Genomic DNA, 13,621 nt, shown 5'->3' on the forward strand with positions numbered 1-13,621 from the left:
GCACCTTTAAATAATTTTCTCACCTTAAAAACACAAATCAGTTCATTCAGGAACCAACAGCACACTGCAGCCTGATGTATAGAGATGAACTTTAAAGGACAGTTGGAAAAATTACAGTTCTGAAGATCCACAGAAATAAGGCGATAAACTTGCCAGCGTTAGCGTACTACAGACCTTAAAAACCAAACAACACTCAAATAGGCGACAAAAGACCAAGAAAACAACGTAAAAACACAAGAAAATCACTTCCTGTTACTTTAAAGAAGGAAGAGTTATCAAAGACTGTACAAGATGCACACATATGTGAAAGGATCTGAAGGAGACTTCAGAATTCTTAACACGTGACAACATGTGACTAGGATGGCGTGTTACAACAGAAGAAGGAACCTCCGTCTGTGCGGCCGGCTGAACAGGAAGGAGACGAGGTTAAACAACGAGTGACAGAGACCTGCAAGGCCGTCGCTCCAGACAGGATGCATGTTTCTACATCGATGTGAGCCGCTGAGCTGGACGGAGAGAATGCAACAATAATCGACAAAGATTAATCTCAGGATGGAGTTTATATCAGCACTGCAAGCTTTCAGTAGCTTTAAAAAACGGTGGTAAGATCATTATAATGAGTCTGAGTTTCTGACACATTCCTAAAGTGATGACTTCAGTCTCTAAGTGAGTTTATTGTTCTATTATTCTGTCTTTAACACTTTATTGAAAGGAGCCGCTGCAAGAAGAAGACGAAACATTTACAACTTTACAATAATTAACACTTGATTGCATCGCAGAAAATCCAGCATGAGGTGAAGAAATGTGTGCGTGAGTTCTGCGTGTTCAAATTAACGGTAAATTAACTTTATGATAATAACATTTTGTTGAGGACCGTGAGACAAATGCACGAGTCACATTTTAAGTTCATTAAGACCTTTATTAGTGATGATATTTAAAGGTGTAGAGTCATCTCCAGATTCTAAACAAAACTACAATCAATTTATAGAATCTGAGATTTAATTCAACACATAAACAAAGTGCAATAACTCTGACTAACATCTTTATTTTTATGACTCGTTTGGGTTCCTATCTGCTGTTTAGTGAATGATCTCTGTCATCTGCACTGATTTCCACACACCCACAGTCAGGCAGTGTGGGTCAGGCCTCAGCTGATTATTAAAGAATCTGAAGGGTTGGTGTGTACAGTGCTACAGCACAGCCAGGATGTACTCAGGGTCTAATCTGCTGCCCACAGTCACAGTTTTGTGGTAACTGCAGCATTAATCTATCAAACTCTCCTGAGATATAATGACTGCTTTCCTTTCACACACTAATGTCGTGGTTGAGCAGCTTTATTTGGGTTGTTCTGACAGCTGAGTCTTTGTCCCGTTTCATCCTTCGCTTTCACTGCACTGTGAGGACCTGTGCAGCAGTTTAATGAGAGCCGAACGATGAGCGCTCATTTAAACGTTTGCACAGGTTTGTGTTTCCCGCCTTTTACCGATCACAGATTTTACAAAAGTTATAATTTAATGTTTTTCAGATGGACTTCCGGGCGAGCGGAGCGCCACACCAGCGAAAAACACAAAACAACCGGAAGCAGCACCAGTGTGATTGACAGGTGGGCTCACCCACTCACACTCAGCTACGCACCCTTAGTGGGCGGGGCCCCGCTACGTTATTTGTGCTATTCGCTAAAGCACGTACGCTGAGACGTGACGTTTGACGCTGTGGCTGGCAGCCGCGCATGCGTGCGTATCTGTCAGTCAAAGGACTTTTAAATGGCCTCGCAGGCCGGGAGCCCCGGTGCTCGGTAATAACGGCGTTATTCAGGACATCAGCCCCGTGAATAGCGTGTCCGCGCGCCGCGGGAGGCCCCCTGTGCCCGGCGGGGTCGACACTGTCCGGTCAGTGCGGTGAAAATGAGCGACGAGGACGAAACCGCGCAGAGAGCGCGCCGCGGGTTCGAGGAGCTCTGCAGGGCGCTGAACATGGACGAGGAGGCGAGCGGGGAGGCGTGGGGGAGCTACGAGAACATCAGCAGGAACTTCACCCTGGAGGTAAGCACGCTCATCTGGACAGGTGGCTCTGTGACGTGTTTCTGACGGGTCTCGGCGTCCAGGGGCAGGGGCGTGTCCCCAGGGGGCGGGCGGATGCCTCTTTAACTGTAGCGCTGTCGTTCTTCTACAGCAACAAATATCTGAATACTTTTACTCGAGTACTTCGGTGCCCTGCAGGGTGTTTCCTCCTCCATCAGGTGAAGGTGGTGTTTATGTTGCTCCGCCCAGCAGTCCGAGGTATTAAACACAGTAATAATAAAGAACTGTGCTACACTAATATCAGCATAACGAGTACTTTAAGTACTGTGAGTACTTGGATCTGAGCAGTATGGCGGTTTATTTTACTTCATGATTGCTCTAAGTACACTGAGTGTGACCATTAAATACCCAGGAACGCCTGAGGGGCGGGGTTTGTCGTCACAGGCTGAGGGGCGGGGTACACCTGAAGTTATTTATAGGTGTTTTTAGTCACAGGAGTCAAACCTTATTTTGTATTCTTACATTAGATCTGCTTAGGATGGGTTCAAACTCAGGTTCAGGTTCCTGAGTAGTTTTAGAAAAGCTCAGGTCCAGATCATGGAGGTCAGCCTCGGCACAGAGCGACGTCACAGCCTGAGCTCTCTGCTCAGGGAGCAAGTGTTCACTACCGAAGGAAACGAGAGGGAAGGAGATGAGAGTGCTGTCCGTCCCTCGATGCGCCCTTCGTCCTTTTAAATAAAAATTATATTTATTCATTAACGTCTGCAAAGCTTCCTGTCATCTTGTTTCCTGTCGCAGGGCAGCGAGCTGCACTGGTTGGCGTGCGCCCTCTACGTGGCCTGCAGGTCGTCTGTGCCCACGGTAGGAAAAGGCACGGCCGAGGGGAACTACGTCTCTCTGACCCGAATCCTGCGCTGCTCCGAGATGAGGTCGGTGTGCCCCTCTCCACCTTCACACCCACAGAAACACAATCACTGATGACATAACGACACACGGCCAGGCAGGTAACCCAGGTGAAGAGAATCAGGGCGGGGCCAGCAGGCACAGTAACAGAGGCAGACCTTCAAAATAAAACAGGAAATAGACAAAAGACTATGAACGCGAGGGAACGCGAGAACCACTCAGACACACAAACAGCTGGAAACGAGCAGGAAAACTAAATATATCAGCTACAAAATATTTAAAATGATGAATAAATAAAAATAGAATAAAATGGGATGTGCGCTCTGTGAAGGGTTTAGAGGCGACCACAAGGTTTTTATTACGTCATCTTCGTGGCTCGGCTCGCTCCTCATGTCCCCGCCCTCTGCTCCTCCTCAGCCTCATCGAGTTCTTCAGTAAGATGAAGAAGTGGCAGGACATGGCTGACCTGCCGCCGGACTTCCGTCAGAGCACCGACAAGCTGGAGAGGAACTTCATCGTGTCCGCCGTCATCTTCAAGAAGTACGTCCCCATCTTCAAATCCATCTTCAGGGCGCCGTCAGAGGAGCCGCCGCGAGTGCACCGCAGCCGCAAGCAGAGGTGGGACCGTAACCTCTGACCTCACCTTCATGCTAACCGCTCAGTATTCAGTTCTTTGGTGTTTGTTGGTGTGGTCGCCAGGCGGGGGCGGGTCTGCAGTGCTGCCTGGTAACCTATGTGCGCTCTTTGTTTTGCAGACGCCACCCGTGCACCGTGACCGAGGTCTTCAACTTCTGCTGGGTGCTGTTTGTCCACGCCAAAGGTAAGCACTTCCTGTTTAATGATGTCAGAGAAGTCCGTCACAGCGCCCTGGTGCAAACCACAGCTCGTCACAGACAGGTGGAGGTTTTTCCTCCCCACTGTCGCTCACGTGTGTGGTGTTTCTCTGCGTTATTGTTGGGAGCTGCAGAAATGGGATAATAAATAATCAGAACTGTGAAGCTTCAATCTCGTCCCAGCAGCCACTCAGCTGGAACGCCAGGTCTCGGCGTGCGGCTCACTTCCTGCTCTCGGCTCTGGTTCTGCTCATGCACGCTGATGAGTCCGGTTTGCACCTCGATGATGTTTCTGCTTCTTCTTTCAGGGAACTTCCCCATGATCAGCGACGACCTGGTGAACTCGTACCACCTGCTGCTGTGCGCCCTCGACCTCGTCTTCACCAACGCCCTGCTGTGCAACGCCAGGAAGGACCTGCTGAACCCCGAGTTCAAAGGTGGCGTCCTGAGGCTGACGTACACATCGTTCCTGCCTCTGTTAACGTGCTGTTCGCGCTCGGTTTAGTTTGGTTGCTGTAGTAACGTCTCCAGTTCTTTGAATAAATCATGTCGGCTGCAGAGGAAGCCTGCTTATCGCTCACCTGCAGCATTGGGTCACACCTCAAATAAATCAAAGGTGGAGCCGGCAGCAGGCTCTGTCAGCGCTGCCCTTACTTCCTGTCGGGTTTCCTGTGCGCCCCCGTGAGGCCCCGAAACACCACGTGATCCCGTCAGGCACAACCCTGGAGCCGAGCGAGGTCAGACTCGGGGAGCTCGCCTGCTTCATTGAACACTCCGCCCACGAGCAGCGTTTCGGCATGAAACTAACATTTAAAGAAAGGTGCACGTTTAGAGGCGGGAGGGCGCGGTTCAGCCCGCTCAGGTGACACGAGACGCTCCTGAAGGTTTGGGTTAAATACCTGCCTGTTAAACAAGAAGAAGGTCGTGCTGGCTGAACCAACAGACCAGCGATCAGGATTTCATTATCCTGGGATTGAATCAGCTGCAGTAGAACCAGGATTAGAGCTGAACAATATCATCAGCGCGACTGAGGAGGTGGAGCCTCCTGGGGCCGCTGTGGGGTTAACACACGAGGAATGAAAGTTTAAATGATGTTATCGTTAAAAATAACACAATTTGTGTGTTGTCATGTCTCCATGGTAACGCTGTCTCTCCGTCCCACAGGGCTTCCTGAGGACTTCGGCACCAAGGACTTCCGGCCGGCCTCGGGCCCGTTCTGCTTCATGGAGCAGCTGTGCCAGTTGCACGACGGCCTGGTGCTGGAGGCCAAAGGGGTCAAAGAGCACTTCTGGAAACCCTTCATCAAGAAGCTCTTCCACAAGAGGGTGAGCCACCTCCTCCCACACCTTCACTCAGGTGAACACACCTGAGCGGGTGCCGGGCCTCGAGAGCCTCGGCGAGGTTTCCTCTGTTGGTTTGGAGCCACTCCACGGGGTAAAAGCAGAATGACGGGCGTGTGTTTCACACGCGGCGTTAGTGAGGGTGTTGGAAAAGTGCATGTTAGTGATCTGGGTTAAAGCAGAGGGGTCAAACATAAGGCCCGGGGGCCAGAATCAGCCCAGCAAAGACTATGGTCCGGCCCACAGCACAGTCGGAGCAGCTTGGGACTGAGAACTGAGACTGAGTGTGAGCCCCGGTGTTGAACACGTCAGGGATGCAGAGTGCAGTAAAGCGAGCGCGTCTTTAACATGTTGGCTTTTTGTCTGCTCTGCAGAGCTCTGCTGATAAATAATAATCACATCAAACATCAGAAATCATTTAAAGTTTTATACGATTAAATGTAAATGAATAATAATATTGGTTGGTTTGGTCACATAGAGCAGCTTCGTACCTGCACAGGTAGGAACCGTGTTGGCGCTACACTCAGCTTCCTCTCGTGTCCGTTGGCAGATTCTCCGAGGAAAGGAGGACAGTCTGACCGGCTTCCTGGACCCCATGAACTTTGGAGACAGTCTGTAAGTTTGAAGGCCGTTCTGTGTTGGTTAATTGGAGCTGTTTACCTGTAGCAGGGGGTAAACTAAAGACCCACGTGTTTCTGACTCCGCCCCCTGGTGACGGGTCATGGTAACAGCACGTAGACGCCGCTGACCACCCTCTGCTCTGATTCGCCCTCAGTTTGGCGCTCAGCCGCCTGTACGAGGAGCACGTTTTGGCCACAGGCAGCTTGGACGAGAGGATCTTCACCGGCGAGGGAGCGAGCGAGGACATTGGCACCCCGGGGCCCTGCCTGTGCGAGGGGGCGGAGCACCAGAACAGCGCCACCTTCAGGCTCCACACCAGCCTCGCTGTAAGACCTGACCTTGCCTCTTTTACGCTCTCTGATTGGTTTGCTTCCCACCTCGCTAACATGCCACCTCCCCCCCAGGCCTCGGCTCTGAAAGTCTCCACCCCACTGACGGGCAGGAAGTACGTGCAGGAGGGCAGCCTGGCGTCTCCGCTCTCCTCCGCCATGAAGAGCGTGGGGCGTCTCCACACGCTGCTGTCGGGCACCAAGCAGGGGCCGAGCGCCAAGCTGGCCGAGACGCTCAGGTACGTGTCAGCGTGTCTGACGTCGTCTTTAACTCTGACCCTTTCAACACGCCTGCTCTCGTTTCGCCCAGGAGCTGCGCCAGAGACCCGAGCAACGCCATCAGCCGGCGCCTGAACGACATGTTCGACGTCTTCTCCCAGCACTACGAGGACGGCGCCACAGACGGGGGCAGGGCCATGGGCAAAGGTATGCACGTAGCCTCGCATCACTGCACACGAGCGACCTGCTGTGACCGAGTAACGTTTGTCCTCGCAGACATGGCGGTGAAGTACTTCCACCTGGCAGAGGCGCTCTACTACAGGATCCTGGAGTCAGTCATCGAGAGAGAGAAGATGATTCTGGGCGACGCCGACCTGTCTGTGAGGGAAAACACTTATTTCCATTTTCAGAGCAACTTTGCATGAGTCACAGATCAGAATAATCCTTCTTTATGTCAGCCTCCATCACTGCTTCATCTGCTTCCTGTTTGAATGTTTTTCTCAGATTATCTCACATGCAGCCGTGTACTGATAAAGTCATCTTATAAAGTGTGTGTGTGTGTGTGTGTGTGTGTGTGTGTGTGTGTGTGTGTGTGTGTGTGTGTGTGTGTGTGTGTGTGTTGCAGTGTATTCTGGAGCAGGATATCTTCCACCGCTCTCTGCTCGCCTGCTGCTTGGAGATCGTCATCTTCTCCTACAGACCTCCTGGAGATTTCCCCAACGTGCTCGGCATCTTCCAGCTGCCTGCCTATCACTTCTACAAGGTATCAATACGCCCTCATCAAAAAGTAGGTCCTAACAAGGTTTGTTTTTCAGAAAACGCCAGATGATTGGATGGATGATGGATGATGTTTGGATGGATGATGGATGAACAGTTGGATGAAGAAAGCTTGTCGTCTGTCTCTGCAGGTGATTGAGGTGCTGGTGCGGGCGGAGCAGGGTCTGTTTCGGGAGGTGGTGAAGCACCTGAACCAGGTGGAGGAGCAGGTCCTGGAGAGTCTGGCCTGGACTGGCGATTCCCCGCTGTGGGAGAGCCTCCGTGGGGCCAAAGACCACGCCCCCAGCTGCCAGGAGGTCCGTCCATGTTTGATGATATACGTGTCGGTGTTTCCTTCTTTGTGCTTTTTTGTTCGTGTGTCCTGAGGTCAAATGTAACTGCAGACCTTCATGTTTGGTGGTTTCTGACTCTGGGTGAATAACACCTGCAGGAGGCCTCGCTGTGGTCAGCTGATTCCGGTCCTGTTGATCCGTAAAAACGTCCCGCCTGCTGCGTGAAAGTCTCGTCCTCGCTTCTCCTCTTCTTGTTTGGCTGAACAAAGTTTCAGGTGTGTTTCATCAGCAGGTGTGTGTGTTTCAGGTGATGCCTCCTCAGTACCTGGAGCAGCAGGATGAGAGCAGCTCCGGCAGCGTTCCCGTCACTCCGGTCAGCCACGGCGCCGAGCTCAGCAGCAGCAGCACGCTCAAAGGTCACACACCTGATACCTGTCACACCTGCACACTGTGTGTGTGTGTGTGTGACTTCTGATGCGGCTAAAGGACTCTTGGAGCTCATTGGCCCTCCTCTTCCTCCTACAGGTGTGTCCCCCTCCCCAACCACCCTGTTGGACCGTTACAGCTCACCGCCGGCCAGCACGGCTCGCCGCCGTCTCTTTGTTGACCCCGTGGACAGCGAGCCCGGCCTCGCCTCCAGTGGCTCCGCCAGCACTGCTGTCGCCAAGCCCACCCAGGCGAGCCTCGTCACGGCCATCCCGGCGGGACAGACTGTGGTCACTATGGCAACTGCCACCGTGACCGCCAACAACGGGCAGACAGTGACCATCCCTGTGCAGGGTGAGGGTCAGAAAACACGAGCCCGAAGGTGAAGGTGAGAAACGGCACCCTCTGACCTTTGACCTCTCTGCAGGGATAGCCAATGAGAGTGGAGGGATTACCTTCATCCCGGTGCAGGTGAGCGTGACAGGACAGGCTGGTGCCGCTCTGCAGCCGCTGCCCCCGCAGGCGCTCGCCGGCACCATCGCCGTGCAACCAGCCACTGTCAAGCCGGCCCCTAAACCAGCCGGCGGCGCGCTGAGGAAGGGCTCGCTGTCACTGTTCTTCAGGAAGGTACGTGCTCGTGCACATGCTCAGTGCGGCTCTGCTTCCGCTGTGTAGGTGTGATTCGTTTACCTGCAGCGTTTCCTCCCAGGTGTACCACCTCGCCAGCGTCCGCCTCCGAGACCTGTGCGCCCGACTGGACATCATGCCGGAGCTCCGGAGGAAGATCTGGACCTGCTTCGAGTACTCGCTGGTCCACTGCACGGACATGATGATGGACCGACACCTGGACCAGCTCCTCATGTGTGCCGTCTACGTCATGGCCAAGGTCAGTCAGGTTCTTCATCGTCGTGACAACGAGCTCAGAGATGTTCTGAGACTCACAAAGAAGAAGAGCAGGTTCAGTTCAGAAAGGCCAGAGGTATCCCACCTTCACCTGCAGGAGCTTTGAAGGGTTAACTCTCTGCCTCCAGCTTTACTGTCACTCAACTCTTGACTCTCTGGTAACAGGAAGCTGAGCACGCTTGTTTTCAGCTTTTCTGCTCGTCTTTGACTTGGTGCTGCAGGAGGAACGTCTCTGTGAGCTCTGTGCTCCAGTAACATGTGACCTGTTTGCTTCTGTCAGGTGACCAAAGAGGACAGATCCTTCCAGAACATCATGAAGTGTTACCGCTCTCAGCCTCAGGCCAGCAGCAATGTAAGGAACTCTTCCTCCCTCCAGCTTGCTGTGTGAGGAAAAACGAGGGGTGACGAGCTGCTGCTGATGTTCTCCAATGTTCTGTGTTCGTGTTTCAGGTCTACAGGAGCGTGCTGATCTCAGGGAGGAGGCGTCACTCCAGCACCAACAAACCGAACCCGCTCACAGACGGCAGCCAGGACGCAGGTACAGACACATGACCTCATCCTGAGGTTGACCTCCCTGAGCATGCTCAGTCGGTTCAAACGTGTGGAAACATCAACTCCGTTAGCAGTGTGTGTTAGCGTGTGTGTTATTCTGTGTGTTAGCTGTGAGTGTTAGCGTGTGTGTTATTATGTGTGTTAGCTGTGAGTGTTAGCGATGTGTGTTAGCGTGTGTGTTAGCTGTGAGTGTTAGCGTGTGTGTTATTATGTGTGTTAGCTGTGAGTGTTAGCGATGTGTGTTAGCGTGTGTGTTAGCTGTGAGTGTTAGCGTGTGTGTTATTATGTGTGTTAGCTGTGAGTGTTAGCGGTGTGTGTTAGTGGTGTGTATTAGCGTGTGTGTTATTCTGTGTTTTAGCAGTGTGTGTTAGCTGTGCGTGTTAGCGGTGTGTGTTAGCATATCTGTTATTCTGTGTTTTAGCAGTGTGTGTTAGTGGTGTGTGTTAGTGTGTGTTTTAGCAGTGTGTGTTAGCTGTGAGTGTTAGCGGTGTGTGTTAGCGTGTGTGTTATTCTGTGTTTTAGCAGTGTGTGTTAGTGGTGTGTGTTAGTGTGTGTTTTAGCAGTGTGTGTTAGCTGTGAGTGTTAGCAGTGAGTGTTAGTGTTGGTGTTATTCTGTGTTTTAGCAGTGTGTGTTAACGGTGCATGTTAGCGTGCGTGTCAGGTGGTCTGGTTCAGTTACGATTATAAAAGCATTATAAACCTTCAGTTTCTCACAGCGATCGTTTTAAGCTCCTGCAGAAGAATCCGGTTGTTTTTTGGCGATGCTAACCTCAGGGTTAGCTTACAGACTCCACACCTGCGTCTCTCCGTGTGTTTATGCTGCTGCAAGCCACCTTGCAGCCCACGTCTGACCCGGATCGTCCCTTCCTGCTGTTTATGACGTTCATCAGTGTCTTGCGTCAATGACATGCTCCTGCTGTCAGCAGTTTCATCACTCAATCTGACGTGCTTCCTGTTTCCTGCTCAGGGGGAGATTTCAGACTCTGGTCATGTCCAAATTCATGGGCTGCATCCTCCTGTGGACCCGGCCTTCGCGGTCTACGTGGGCCGGGTCCTCAGAAGGTCGGGTAGGCCGGAAGTAAACGGCTGGGGAAATTGGACGGTCTCGCCTTCAGATTAGCGTCACCGCTGTCTCGGTGGAGTTTAATAAACTCAGCCGTCTGCTCCTTGCTATCTAAAATATAACAGGACACTGGTGTAAATTCTCGACCGTCTCACACTTCTGTTTGATCAGTTTTCTGTTTGACGTTTAGTCAGCTGTGTGAAAACCAAGGAGGAGGGGGATTAATAAAGTTTTATTTTATCTAATCTAAGAACTTTAATCTCAGCCAAACCGATTTACTCACGAACAAACAAAACACTGAAAAAAGCCCAACAATAACATTTGTAGGTTGTCTAAGTGACTTATATATTACGTTTAACCCGAGCAGCGAAACTCCGCGGTGATCTGAAAATGATGTGCCGGGAGTTGTGCCGTTCTCGGCGGCTCTAGTGACCCTCGAGCTCCCGGCTAGCTGTCGAGCTGGTGGGTAGCAGACGCCTCTGAAAACGTCGAAGCAGTTTTGCAAATATGGGATATCTTGATAAACCGAGCAGATATTTGATGTTTACACAGCTACTTTCTTGCCTGAAAATATGTTAAAAGTTTATTTTGTGACCCAGAAAGATTAGTATGAGTAATTTTAAAACTTAGTAGCGGCCGCCATTATTGGAAACTGGAGTTTGGCTGGGCCGCGCTATGAATTCTGGGATATGGTGGGCCACGAAGGACACACCGACCCATCTTTCAAATTCGGGGAAAAGGAGGACGCATTTGTCGGCTGCATTCGGAGGAGTCTACGAATTTGGACAGCCTTCCGCGCGTCGCTGTGACGTAATCGGTGTACAAATGCGGCCTCAGGAGGATGCAGCCCATGAATTTGGACACGACCTCTGTGTTCTTGTAGCAGAAGCACAGCGTCGGCCATCTTTGTGTTCAGGTGCCGTCATTGTGCTCTTACTCTGTTCTTCCTTCCAGCAGGTGGCGACGTCAGCCCGGTCCCTATTCGCTCCAGCAGCACCTTACCCACCCCCCAGCCCGGCAGCGCCCCCTCCACGCCCACAAACACCTCCAACAAGACCTCGTGCACGTCCACCGCCAATGCCGGGGAGGAGGAGCAGGAGCGAGGGGACCTCATCCACTTCTACAACAACGTGTATATCAAGCAGATGACGCCCTTTGCTCTGAAATACTCGCCAAACTCGCTGTCTGCAGGGGTACGTGGACTGAGCTGGGAGCCATTTAGCTGATCAATAACATTATTGATTATTAATGCAGCAGCTTAGTGTCTGTGAAGCTGATGATGAGACTTCTGGACCAAACATTTAAACTTGACTCATTTTAAATCCAAGATGTTTAAATATCAATAAATGTCATTAAAAAGGCTCCAGCAGCACAAACACAGCCCAGGCGGAGGCTGACGGAGGCTGACGGAGGCTGACGGTTGGGCGTGACAGCATCGTTCTCCTGACCTCTTTGTTTTTCTCATGCTCAGGTCGAGACCCCCCCTCTGTGTCCGTACCCTTCCGTGAGGACCGGCTCTCCCCGCCGGATGCTTCTGTCCAGCAAACACTCCATCTACATCTCGCCTCACAAGGCAGGCTCCGCCCCCTCACTGATGACCCCCAGGGAAAAGATTCACTACTACATCTGCAGCAGCCCCCCCAACGTAAGCCCCCACACGAGTCACTGCTCACGTTCACAGCAGCTATTTTATCCGTAACGACGTGTTGACGCCACGCTGTTTCTTCTCGTACGGAAACCAAACTGTTGCTTTCCTCGTGTGTCTGAAACGTTCTCATGATTTTAAAACCTTCAGTGGTCGATTTACACTCGGCTTCTCCCGCCGGCGCCGGCGCACGGCAGCGGCGGTTAGAAAAACGAGCGAGAGTCTGTCGTACCTCTGCGGTGTACCTGGGCTTCGTGATGCAGGCAGAGGTTAGAGGTCCGTTTATAACTTCACATGATGTTCAAACAGTTTATTATACAGGATACAGTTTGGCTTTTCAAAATAAAGTGTTCCTCTGATGTTTTCTGGAGAAACTGAGCGTAAAACCAGCTTCCTGTCCCAACAACGGTCGTCTCGAGATGCTTCATCCTCTAACTTTATTTAAACAGGTCCATGTGAACGCGGACACAGGTTAGCTGTAGCTCATCAATATTCAAGTGTTATTATTTAACATCTTTAAACAGGAAGTCAGATTATGGAGGGATTCCTGAAAGTACGATAAAATGGTCCCCCCTGCAGGACGCCGTCATCACCCTGAAACAGTTTAACAAACGAGCTCCGAGATCAAAGAGTCAGGAGTCTGAGCATGTGCAGCTCAGCCCGACAGAGCTTTGAACACTAATCTGTGACCTCTGACCCTTCAGCGTCTCCAGGAGATCAACAGCATGATCCGCACCGGAGAGACTCCGACCAGGAAGCGTGGCATGGCTCTGGAGGAGGGAGCCTCGCCCAAACGCGTCTGTCCCGACTCCAACGCTCTAATGCGCCGCCTGCAGGACGTCGCCAACGACCGCAGCTCCTCCCAGTGACGCACGCAGACACAGACGGAGTGTTTTACTGTGAAGGAGCAGCTTCCTGTGTTTTAGTCGTATTTTCCTTTCTGTTTTTAACATCAATGTTTTAAATCTGTCGGTTTGGTCTTAAACTTCGTGGCGTGCGTGTTTCGTCTCCTTCGCTGTCCCATGTCTGTAAATACGTGTACAGAAGAGCAAAGAGAAGCTATTTAATGGAGCTCACAGCTGTAAGTTAAGTGCCTTTATTTTGTACTGTTTACATCCTGCAGGCGTTTCCTTGGTTACAGGCTCCTGATGTAAAAACAATAAACTGTGTGAACTGAGCCGGCTCCCTCTGTCTATGTGAGCTGCAATAAAACTAAGTGTGGAAAAGAAACCAGCAGCTGAGAGTAGGACGATGGGTGGAGACGCTGTTAGTGACATCAGAGAGGGGGCGTGGCTACAAAATGTTCAACATAACTCTGTGTTAGCTCGATCAACAGGAGTCCAGTCGGGGGTCTGAGCGTGCTCGTCAGACATTTTAAACCATCGCTGCAATCATCACGTGGAAGTTACCAGAATCTGAGAGATGAAACGCCTCTGCTCCAGTTCTCACTCAAACGGGGGACGCCGCTGACGTCTTCTGGCTTCACTTTATACCTGTTCACGTCGTCTCCGACTGAGGACCCCAGTTTACCTCCCACAGTGAAAGAGTTCTGTGCTTAGGTTAGTCTCACCTGGCTTCAATCCCAGACCAATGGGCAAGCAGAGACTCAACGGACCAGTTGTGACCTCCTCAGCATCTGGACCATTCAAATCCTGACTTTGTCTTCAACCTGCTTGGTCTGTAGAAGGCGAGCTGCCTGTTCCAGCAGTATGACATC

General features: G+C 51.5%; 1 protein-coding gene across 3 annotated transcripts; it reads left to right on the top strand.

Annotated features, from left to right (window-relative positions):
• The first annotated feature begins 462 nt into the window (after positions 1 to 462).
• On the top strand, positions 463 to 13,081 carry rbl2 (retinoblastoma-like 2 (p130)). 3 transcript variants are annotated; one of them, XM_076886993.1, is made up of 24 exons: positions 463 to 602; positions 713 to 836; positions 1,526 to 2,042; positions 2,820 to 2,950; positions 3,342 to 3,542; positions 3,680 to 3,744; positions 4,066 to 4,194; positions 4,922 to 5,082; positions 5,648 to 5,712; positions 5,873 to 6,044; positions 6,123 to 6,286; positions 6,358 to 6,473; positions 6,543 to 6,646; positions 6,892 to 7,053; positions 7,175 to 7,339; positions 7,623 to 7,731; positions 7,841 to 8,095; positions 8,169 to 8,368; positions 8,451 to 8,627; positions 8,925 to 8,996; positions 9,095 to 9,182; positions 11,214 to 11,452; positions 11,731 to 11,904; positions 12,609 to 13,081. In XM_076886993.1, exons 3-24 carry the CDS (start codon positions 1,905 to 1,907, stop codon positions 12,771 to 12,773), a joined length of 3,252 nt encoding a protein of 1,083 aa, XP_076743108.1. In that variant the 5' UTR covers positions 463 to 602; positions 713 to 836; positions 1,526 to 1,904; the 3' UTR covers positions 12,774 to 13,081. The 3 variants fall into 3 exon arrangements, with proteins under 3 accessions (XP_076743108.1, XP_076743109.1, XP_004571580.1); XM_076886994.1 differs by having other exon boundaries at positions 11,217 to 11,452; XM_004571523.6 differs by lacking the exon at positions 463 to 602 and having other exon boundaries at positions 723 to 836; positions 6,892 to 7,029.
• Positions 13,082 to 13,621: the final 540 nt, after the last annotated feature.

Source organism: Maylandia zebra, linkage group LG7, assembly GCF_041146795.1.
Source record: "Maylandia zebra isolate NMK-2024a linkage group LG7, Mzebra_GT3a, whole genome shotgun sequence".
Taxonomy (NCBI): Eukaryota; Metazoa; Chordata; class Actinopteri; order Cichliformes; family Cichlidae; genus Maylandia; species Maylandia zebra.